This window comes from Miscanthus floridulus, chromosome 5 (genome assembly GCF_019320115.1).
Source record: "Miscanthus floridulus cultivar M001 chromosome 5, ASM1932011v1, whole genome shotgun sequence".
NCBI lineage: Eukaryota > Viridiplantae > Streptophyta > Magnoliopsida > Poales > Poaceae > Miscanthus > Miscanthus floridulus.
The window spans coordinates 145495835-145506553 of NC_089584.1; the positions used below are offsets into that span (position 1 = coordinate 145495835).

At 49.3% G+C, this 10719-nt stretch overlaps 1 protein-coding gene across 1 annotated transcript; it reads left to right on the forward strand.

The window, feature by feature from the left end:
* The first annotated feature begins 607 nt into the window (after positions 1–607).
* Positions 608–6555, forward strand: LOC136451087 (calcium-transporting ATPase 1, plasma membrane-type-like). Its single transcript, XM_066451831.1, has 7 exons — positions 608–1078; positions 2977–3031; positions 3146–5085; positions 5184–5342; positions 5433–5604; positions 5698–6002; positions 6093–6555. The coding sequence occupies exons 1-7, from the start codon at positions 884–886 to the stop codon at positions 6402–6404; spliced, it is 3138 nt and encodes a 1045-aa protein (XP_066307928.1). The 5' UTR covers positions 608–883; the 3' UTR covers positions 6405–6555.
* Positions 6556–10719: the final 4164 nt, after the last annotated feature.

A 10719-nucleotide genomic window follows, 5' to 3' on the forward strand; every position in this document is an offset into this window, starting at 1 on the left:
AATTAGGAGAGGTATGTACGCCCGGTGGTGGGGGACAAGAGAGATGGCGGCGAGGTGGAGGTGACGGTGCTGCTGTTAGAGCAGGCGACAGAGGAGGTGTCCGGGCCAAGTTGGGGCGGAGGCGACCATGGTCACGGTGGTGGAGGTGGAGAGGGAAAGGAGGAGGTCGCAACAGGCGGTGGGCAGCGGCGGTGCGTCGGGAGGATGTGTGAAAAATAAAATTGAGTGTTTTGGGCCCTAAAACACTCAGGTGTAAGGTAGACAGATTCAATATTTATATGGATGTGTGTTATAAAAATTTCTTGCTGGGCCCTACTAGCCCCTCTAGTTCTGCCACACAGACTCTCTGTATTGTTTTTTTCCTCCCAAAAGTTATTATTGTAATAAATATATTAATAAAATAAATAAACATGGCAAAGTGCTATATTTATCCAGGGACGGAGATTCAGCGTGGAACTAGAGGTTGTTACGGTCGTGATTCCGTCAAAGGCCTAAGCTGCTGCGAGCTCCCTCCCTCCCTCCCCCCCCTCCCCCCCTGCGACCCGGACTCCGCGGCAGGTGGTTTGGGTGGGTACTTACCCCGCGCTCTGCTCTGCTCCCATCCATCACCATTGCCTGCCCCTCCACCTAGGGCAGCGCGAACCAAACCAGAGGGGGAGATCGACGCGCGCACGCCCACGCCCACGGCCACTGATCGAGCTCCGGGAGAGAGACGGAGACGGAGATGGCCATGGAGTTGCAGACGTGATTGCCAAGCCCGTTGGTTGGTTGGTTTCGCTTGAAAGAAATCGAGTAGGACAGGAGCAGAGGAGGAGGAGGGGGCTCAGTTCAGTTCGTGGACCGATCCAGCCATATTACTGATCGATCGACCCAACGGTCGATCATGGCGTACCTTCGGAACAAGTCGATGGAGTTCCTCAAGCGGTTCGAGGTGCCGGCCAAGAACCCATCGGAGGACGCGCAGCGCCGGTGGCGGGAGGCCGTCGGCACGCTCGTCAAGAACCGCCGCCGCCGCTTCCGCATGGTCCCCGACCTCGACAAGCGTTCGCAGGTCGAGACGCAGCGCCGCAACATTCAGGTGCGTACGTCCATCCCGTCCCGTCCGCCGAACCTGCACGCATTGTTAAATTTGTTATCTTCTTCCTCCTTTTGGATTGCAAGTGATTAAGCTCACCTGATTTCTATCCGCGACGCAAGGCAGTGCTGATATTCTCCTGACCGATCTCTGGGTTTGTTCATCCGATGCATGCATGTCCATGGATGGCAATGGCATGCTGCCTATGGGGCTAGGGCCCAGCGTTTTTCCCCTGTAGCGTTCCTCCAAGCTGTGCTTATCCGCGAATAACAAACAAATTACCGAGACAGTAGGAGAGCACAGTTTCTTCGTCGGTATTTAAGCCACAAACAGTAGTTTGTTATATGCCAGTACACCGTTAGCTCGAGTGGTTCCGTCCCCGTCGTGGGAAGCAGTGGTGGAAGGCCCCGGTCGGGAGTTTGACTCCCGGCTGCCGCGGGGCACAGCTCCGGTAATGCACAGTTTGTGCAGAAAAAAAACTCCTCGCCTGTCCCGCTTTCCAAAGCATAGATAGGAAGGTTCCAGCTCACTCACAGGGTTATGGGCCCCTGTGTGAGGGTGAGGTATATGGTTCGGGTGTTTTCTCGGCCTACGTGATAGGTCTTCTTTTTAGCGCAAAAAACTGCGGGGGCTCTCTGCCCACCGTAGGCTGAGTTTTTTGATACGACCAATACAAAGATGTGTTTGCCCATTAAGTGTGTTGTCAGAAAATGATTCACAAAAAATATGTTGAGACAAATCTTGTGTGTATCCTGGATGCACAGCAACAATTTTTTCTGTCACAATGCATATAACAGATATGATACGAGTTACTATCTCCGTAGAAAAAAAAGATACAATTCTAGCTTTAACTTTGATCAAATATATATAAAAAAATAGTACTACGTATGTTATCAAATATTTATAAATAGATTTGTATGCAATTTAGAGTCATATATGTTAAAATATTTTCTTTATAAATTTAGTCAAAATTTTAAAAGTTTGACTCAATCTAAATATAGAACCCCATCCCCATAAGTCAAGTAGCTTCTTTCTGGCGCATAAGTCAATGGCCCAAGTGCTGAGGCTCTAGTCATTTGTTTTTCCTGCAGATAACGAACCTGCACATTTTTTTGGTCATTTAATCGTGCGGGTTTAAAGTACATCGAAAAATTACACTTTTACATATCAAATGTAAGATGATATCAAACCACCGAGACCAACTATAGAGTACCTGTTTTTAAATTTTGGTTGACTTCTGTAAGTTATGTGACTGACGAGTTGGTCAATGGTCAACTTAAAAGGTCCAATTCAGAAGCAGCGACAGCAAATGCTCTGTCCTTGAAGTGCCCCATAATTTATGGTAGTTATTTCACAGGTTGTCTTACCGGTTACTTTTGAGAGTAACCTACAAGATAGAGTTAAGCTAGCTTAATTGTCAGGTACTCAGGTTTTCAATTTCTGAAGACTAACTAATAGGACTGCTATGTCTTGTTCTATCTGTATGCGTGCGCATCATGGTTAGAATATATAAATGAAAAAAACTTTATATGATATTTCTGAAGTGAGAGCATAATAAATCAATTGATTGTTGTCAAAGTGTCCTTTTATAATTATCTGTAAGTAATTTTGTAAAGCCTAATAAGCAGACAAAAGGTAAAGCTTCATGTAATGTTTATTTTTAGCTCAATTTATTAGCCAAACTTACATGAATATGAAAAGGAAGTACTTGAACGAATATGTTCGGTAAAAGTTCCTCTCAATGCTACTGATTGAATGACGTTTTACTGATTCACATTAAAGCAGCACAACAGAACAATTAACCTTTTTTACCAATGTAATTACCTTCTCAATCAATTAGCATGTTGCCTTTTGTTCACACCCAGCCCAAAGTACTGAGAATGTTTCTTTCTGATTCACAGGAGAAGCTTCGTGTTGCACTCTACGTGCAGAAGGCTGCGCTGCAGTTCATCGATGGTACACGACACTAGCTCATCCTCTCTTTTAATCACTGCATTCAGTTTCGTGTTGGGTGGATCAACGTCAATCTGCTGCTAACAATTGTCGATGCTGGCATGGAATCATGTGTAGCCGCCCGCAAGACGGAGCACCCGTTGCCGGAGATGGCGCGGCAATGCGGCTTCTCCGTGAGTGCGGAGGAGCTGGCCACCGTGGTGCGCACCCACGACGGCAAGAGCCTGAGGCACCACAGGGGCGTCGACGGCATCGCGCGGAAGGTGAACGTCTCCCTCGCCGACGGCGTCAAGTCGGACGAGGCGGGCGTCCGGGCCGAGGTCTACGGCGCCAACAAGTACACCGAGAAGCCGCCGAGGACGTTCTGGATGTTCCTCTGGGACGCCAGCCAGGACATGACGCTCCTGCTGCTCGCCTTCTGCGCGTTCATCTCCGTCGTCATCGGGCTCGCCACGGAGGGGTGGCCCAGCGGGATGTACGACGGCCTCGGCATCATGCTCACCATCTTCCTCGTGGTCATGATCACCGCGGCCAGCGACTACAAGCAGTCGCTGCAGTTCCGGGACCTGGACAGGGAGAAGAAGAAGATCGACATGCAGGTCACCCGCGACGGCTACCGGCAGAAGGTGTCCATCTACGACATCGTCGTCGGGGACATTGTCCACCTCTCCATCGGCGACCAGGTGCCGGCGGACGGCCTGTACATCGACGGCTACTCGCTCGTGGTCGACGAGTCCAGCCTGTCCGGCGAGAGCGAGCCGGTGCACCTGTCCAGCGCCAACCCGTTCCTGCTCGGCGGGACCAAGGTGCAGGACGGGGCGGCGCGGATGCTGGTGACCGCGGTCGGGATGCGCACGGAGTGGGGGAACCTGATGGAGACGCTGAGCCAGGGCGGCGAGGACGAGACGCCGCTGCAGGTCAAGCTCAACGGCGTGGCCACTATCATCGGCAAGATCGGGCTGGCGTTCGCGGTGCTCACGTTCACCGTGCTCATGGCGCGGTTCCTGGTGGGCAAGGCGCACGCGCCCGGCGGGCTGCTGCAGTGGAGGGGAGCGGACGCGCTCTCGGTGCTCAACTTCTTCGCCGTCGCCGTCACCATCGTCGTCGTCGCCGTGCCCGAGGGACTGCCGCTCGCCGTCACGCTCAGCCTGGCGTTCGCCATGAAGAAGCTCATGCAGGAGCGCGCGCTCGTCAGGCACCTCTCGGCGTGCGAGACCATGGGGTCGGCAAGCTGCATCTGCACGGACAAGACCGGCACGCTCACCACCAACCACATGGTCGTCGAGAAGGTCTGGGCGTCCGGGGCGGCGCAGACGGTGAGCATCGCCAAGGGCTTTGACGAGCTCCGGTCGTCGGTGTCGGAGAACTTCACGAGGGTGCTGCTAGAGGGCGTCTTCCACTGCTCCGGCTCGGAGGTCGTCACGAGTAAGGACGGAAGGACTAGCGTCATGGGCACGCCCACCGAGACGGCCATCCTGGAGTTCGGCCTCGAGGTGGAGAAGTACACCAAGGTGGAGCACGCCGGCGCCAAGAAGCTCAAGGTGGAGCCGTTCAACTCGGTGAAGAAGACCATGGCTGTGGTTATCGCGTCCCCGAACGCCGCCGGCCACCCGCGCGCGTTCCTCAAGGGCGCGTCCGAGGTGGTCCTGAGCCGGTGCAGCTCCGTCATCGACGGCACTGGCAGCGTGGAGAAGCTCACGGACGCGAAGGCGAAGCGCGTGGCCAGCGCCATCGATGCGTTTGCGTGCGAGGCGCTGCGCACGCTCTGCCTGGCGTACCAGGACGTCGGCGGCGCCAGCGACGTCCCTGGCGACGGGTACACGCTCATCGCGGTGTTCGGCATCAAGGACCCGCTCCGTCCTGGCGTGAGGGAGGCCGTGAAGACGTGCCATGACGCGGGCATCAACGTCCGCATGGTCACCGGCGACAACATCAACACTGCTAAGGCGATCGCGAGGGAGTGCGGCATCCTCACTGACGACGGCATCGCCATCGAGGGCCCCGAGTTCCGGGCCAAGAGCCCCAACGAGATGAGAGAGCTCATACCCAAAATCCAGGCACGTAGCTGGAGTACATCCTCTTCTTCTCTGAAGAGTGAATTTTTCTTTTTGCATGGTGGAAACTGATGCGATTGGTCTGTCGTCTGTGTCTGCAGGTGATGGCTCGGTCGTTGCCACTGGACAAGCACACGTTGGTGACGAACCTGAGGGGCATGTTCAACGAGGTGGTGGCGGTGACCGGCGATGGCACCAATGATGCGCCGGCGTTGCACGAGGCCGACATCGGCCTAGCCATGGGCATTGCAGGAACAGAGGTTTGTAGCAGTAGTAGGTCCCTTGTTCATATCACTTGACCAATAATTTCTCAAACTGCTTCGCGTCTGCAACTGCTGCCTGCTGGTCAGGTTGCCAAGGAGAACGCCGACGTGATCATCATGGACGACAACTTCTCGACCATCATCAACGTCGCCAAATGGGGCCGGTCGGTCTACATCAACATCCAGAAGTTCGTGCAGTTCCAGCTCACGGTGAACGTCGTCGCCCTGATGGTGAACTTCGTCTCTGCATCCTTCACAGGTGCGCATGCAGCCATTCCTCGTTCCTCATTTTCTCGTCAGAGAGCCGAGCTCTCAGGGTGACACACGACTGAAGAACAAATCAATGATTCAGGAAGCGCCCCTCTGACGATCGTGCAACTGCTGTGGGTGAACCTGATCATGGACACCCTGGGCGCCCTGGCGCTGGCGACGGAGCCCCCGAACGACACGATGATGCAGCGGCCGCCGGTCGGCCAAGGCGACAACTTCATCACCAAGGTGATGTGGCGGAACATCGTCGGCCAGAGCATCTACCAGCTCGCCGTGCTCGGCGTCCTCATCTTCAAGGGCAAGAGCCTCCTCCGGCTGAACGGCGTCGGCGATCTCTCCGACACCCAGCTCAACACGTTCATATTCAACACCTTCGTGTTCTGCCAGGTCAGTACAGAAGCGACCCTAGCTTATATATAGCAAAGTCTGAATTTTTTAGGCGACTGATTTCATCATCCACGCTCTCTGAATCTACAGGTTTTCAACGAGGTGAACAGCCGGGAGATGGAGAAGATCAACGTGTTCAGCGGCATCTTCAGCAGCTGGATCTTCTCGGCGGTCGCCGGCGCCACCGCCGCGTTCCAGGTGATCATCGTGGAGCTCCTGGGGACTTTCGCGAGCACGGTGCACCTCAGCGGGAGGCTCTGGCTCGCCAGCGTGCTCATCGGCTCGGTCAGCCTGGTGATCGGCGCCGTCCTGAAGCTCATCCCTGTCGATTCCGGCAGTGGTGTCTCGTCTGACCGCCACGATGGGTACCAGCCCATCCCCACCGGCCCCAACGCCGTGTGATTTTGGAGGAGACGTTCTGCCACTTTTGTTTCTGATCGTGGATGGGGTAGAATCAATGTTTTTTAGCGAATAATGAGAATGTGTGAAGCTTTGCATAATGGAATTCTTCATTGCATGACTGCTATGCTTTTATAGAGGGTAAAGTTTACTTTACACAGGCATTTACTTGTTAAAGTTCCATTTTCAACCTTGGCCAGTAGTATTGGACAATACACACCCTTCATCAACTGTTTAGAACCACAACCTCACACATATATGGATAAGTTTTCGATAATGATACCCTCAGGGCGTCCGTCCTTTTCGTACGAAACCGACCTGCCTGTCCCGTGTCTCGCGTCTCGCGCCACGGACCCTCGCCCATGCCGCGTGCCTCGCGCCGTGTGCCCCTGCCCACGCCTCCCGTCGTGGCCGCGTTCCATCCGCTTGTCAACCGTGGGCGACCTCGAGCTCCGTGCTGACGTCAAGCTCGGTGTCAACGAGCGTCCATTGGGGGTAACAAATAGATGAGCACATGTTGCAACCGTATGTTTCATACATTTCAGATGTATGTTACATATGTTTTATCTGGACGTTGCAAAAGTAGATCTGGTGTTACTATGTTGCAACGACTATACACGTATGTTGCAAGTGTATGTTTCAGCTGTTTCTCTGCAAGTGTTTTATGCGGATGTTGCATATGTTGCATTAGCTATACACGTATCTTGCAAGTATATATTTCAAATATTTTAGTTGTTTTAAACGTATGTTGCAGGTGTTTTATCTGCATGTTGCATATGTTGCAGTGGTCATACACATGTTGCAAGCGTATGTTGTAATTGTTTCATCTGTTTTGGACGTATGTTATAGTAAATGCTTTATGTCACAAGTGTTCCATGAGCATATGCGAGAAGAGGGCGCAGGCGGAGGTTATCCCCTCGAGTGCAACAGTCCCGCGTGCGCGACATCCCCCGCGTGCACGCGTACCGCATCAGGGGGCGCATGTGTATGGATCCTAGTTCTGGCCTGGGCGTTCATTCCATTGAATGCATGAGCGCGTGGGATCATGCACACCCGTGGTATGGGGATGGGGACAGTTTTCATAAAAAAATATTATTTCTCTATGTTGAATGCACACATAATAGCATAAATAAATCAATTTCACCTATTTTAAGATGATGTAAATTTTAGGGTGTTACAACCGTACAAGGATGCAAATCATCACGACTGCTGTGTCCTCGTTGACTATATTGGTGCCGGGATCATGCTCTAGCGATCAACATCTTGTGGCAGTTGGAGGTGATTTGCTAGCCTCTACTAGCACATCAACGTTCCATTGTTGAGACCTAAAGGCCATCAGCCTATTCGCTTGTTGGTTTCAGCCAGCTCAAACCAGCCAGCCAACAGTGTTTTCCTCTCATAATAAACCAGCGCCAGCCAGCCCAAACCAGCCCAGAAACCAACCAGCGAACAGGCCGCATATGGCATCGGCGACAGCAAAGACATCCAGCGACCCCAGGCACTGCTTTTCCAAATGATTCCTACTCCCATAGTCCCACCTTATACATCCTATGCAACACACTTCATCAATCATATCATGCGTCTAGTGCTCAATCGATGCGGGTTTTGGGAGGTACTGTTTCTTTCAACGATAACATGTGTGTTATTTGTTTGGAGTTGGATAACTGGCTATATATTGAGCTAGGGTCTGGTATGTAGCAGTTTGTGTATGGAGTGACCAGTCAGTAATGTGCTTGATTGGGTGAATTGGGTGACGAGTTTATTTTTAGAAAATGGAAAATTTCTAGCCTCTGTCGTCACATACAACCAACAAGTCTTACAAGTTTTTAGCTCAATTTCTAATCAAGAATAAAAGGGAAATGCCAATAATAAATGGAAGGAAAGAATCATAAGAAAATTACTTCTCCGTCCGTTCTTGGCCAGTATGTTCCCCTGAGTGTAGCCTGCATAAAAGATGTTGTTTTTTCCTCAAAAACAAGATCGTTACACGTACACTAGATTGACTAATAAAAAGTTGCAGCCCCCACAAAAATTATTTTACGTTCTTGGCATCTTTTATCATTCATCAAAAGAGGTCATCGTATCCTTCCCGATATGAATGATCTCTTTCTAATCAGAGAGTACACATGTGTTGTACATTTTTTATAGAAGAAGATGAAACTAATGGATGAAATATTTAGTGCTTGATCAATTTGTAGTTTACTATTTCTGGTACAACTTGTTGGTGCATCTATCGGGGAATTGATCTCAACATCGTCCGTGATTTGAGAGTTCTCAAGTTCCTTTTTCTGAAGGGTTTTGCTAAATCAGCGAAAGCCGAGGTGAAGTCTTTGATTACTATGGTTGAAACTTTATCGGATTTGGAGGTCATTTGATCGAATTCCACCAAGCATTTTCCCCAATCTTTCGGGCTAACTTTTTGTGCTAGCGTCGATTTACATTGGTATTAGTTCCTCTTTGTCTATCTACAGTCCTAAAGTTTTGACCATTTGGGACTGGGATAGAGGACCCCCAACTCAAACTGAATCTAGAATCAATACACCTCACAAATATCTACGATTCAAGAGTATTCTTGAGTTCCTCTTTGCTTATGATTTTCCTAGATCTACGAAAGCAAGGTGGTGCCTTAATTTTTAGGAGATCTTTTGGGCAAAGATTTTGAACATATGTTTGTGATACTATAGTGCAATTTTGTTGGATTTTGAGGGTGTGTTTAATCAAACCCTGTCATTCGATCTTCTCATGTATTTTGGGCTATTTTCTTTGCTAGTATAAGCCACAAGTTCCAATTTAGACAAGATGATCCGATTAGACCTTCCGAATTGTCCATTACACAAAAGTTCCAAATCTGATATGGAAGTTCCAACTGTCCAAGATACTCTACAATTTAAAGCTCAAACCAAAAGTCCACCTAAAATTAGCAAACAAAATCTACCTTATGCTAATAAAACTTATGATCATTACTGGTGCATCTGCAATATTTTTTTTGAATTAAGTTTATCTCAATGGTGAGGTAGCTAGGATAGTTATATTGCTTGCTGGCTGGTCATGCTGTAGTATATCTTGACAATCTCATGTATCGGGTTGAAGACTTGAAGTTGCTAACAAAAACACGAGTAAAAACCTGTGATGTGGCTATAGTTCCACAATGGATATGTTTGAGCTCTTGGCATCTTATCAGTCGAGAGTTCACGACTACATTGGATATGTCGCAATGGGCGAGAGTCCATCCTTATTAGGGCAGCTCCAGTTGCCAGTGATTTAGATGAGCAGAGTAGACTTCAGTTACGCGTGGCTGAAAGTTCCATGTCTTCCCGTCCGCTAATCTGCTCGAGTCTGTTTGATGACCTTGTTATAGCTCCGTTCCCGTTGGGCCACCTGCTCATCAACTTCTGCTTGCTCTCAATCGAGCTCACCATCACTACACATGGATGGGAATCTCCGATTCACATGTCAAAGGTGTCAAGTCAATCGGTTTAATGCCCAACTCGTAGAGCCAAGCAAGCTAGCATCTACACAAGGCAGAACCATCCCAGACGTGTGTAGCTGCACCAGTAATAACACCCCAATGCCTGCAGTTCCGGATGCCTCCTGTTCCCACCGCATGGACTTGCATCCATGTCTAACTTCCTCGTGTTTTTTCGTTTGGCTCTGACCCCATTTCACTGGACTTTGTTATTGTTGGTTTTGAGGTTGGTGCATCTAATTCTAACATAGGAAAGATTATATAGATAGCAACATCTATTTGGTAGGTGTTGATGTTAACGTCAATTCAGTATTAGGTGTAGCGTATTTACTCCCTCCGTCCATATATAAACATAAGCAATCAATTTACTAACGCCTGCTTGTAAATGACATGCTGCATTAATTAAATGACACGGAAGGGGAGGGAATATATAGGCCAGGAGCTAGGAATTGGTAAGAAATATTTATATTTGTGTGGACAATTTTTAATGCTAAAACCTCTCATCCATGGAGAGACTATTTTAATTTAGTTGAGTTCAAATTAAAGATAACCATATCATGTCACAAAATTCCTGTGATTCAATAACCATCCCTACATGTAGCTAGAAGTAAATAAGAGAAATGGAAAAATATTTGCTGATTTGCGTTGGGTTTAATTTCATATTGGGAAAGCACAATGCAAGTATAAGATGGGACACAACTCTTAACTATTAATTAAGCTAGTCTTTTGTGTTATATTAGACCCAAGGCCATGGATGAAACTGTGAGCTCCTGTGAACATAAGTAAAAAACCATGGTAATTACTAATTAGTTTTAGTGGAGGCGCTCAATCATGGGTATGACAAGCTACGCC

Bases quoted from the DNA above. Each gene is read 5' to 3' on its own strand.
- LOC136451087 (XM_066451831.1), top strand. From the start codon at position 884: ATGGCGTACCTTCGGAACAAGTCGATGGAGTTCCTCAAGCGGTTCGAG. The intron at 5,605-5,697 runs GTGCGCATGCAG...TCAATGATTCAG, and splicing joins CGTCTCTGCATCCTTCACAG to GAAGCGCCCCTCTGACGATC. The intron at 6,003-6,092 runs GTCAGTACAGAA...CTGAATCTACAG, and splicing joins ACACCTTCGTGTTCTGCCAG to GTTTTCAACGAGGTGAACAG.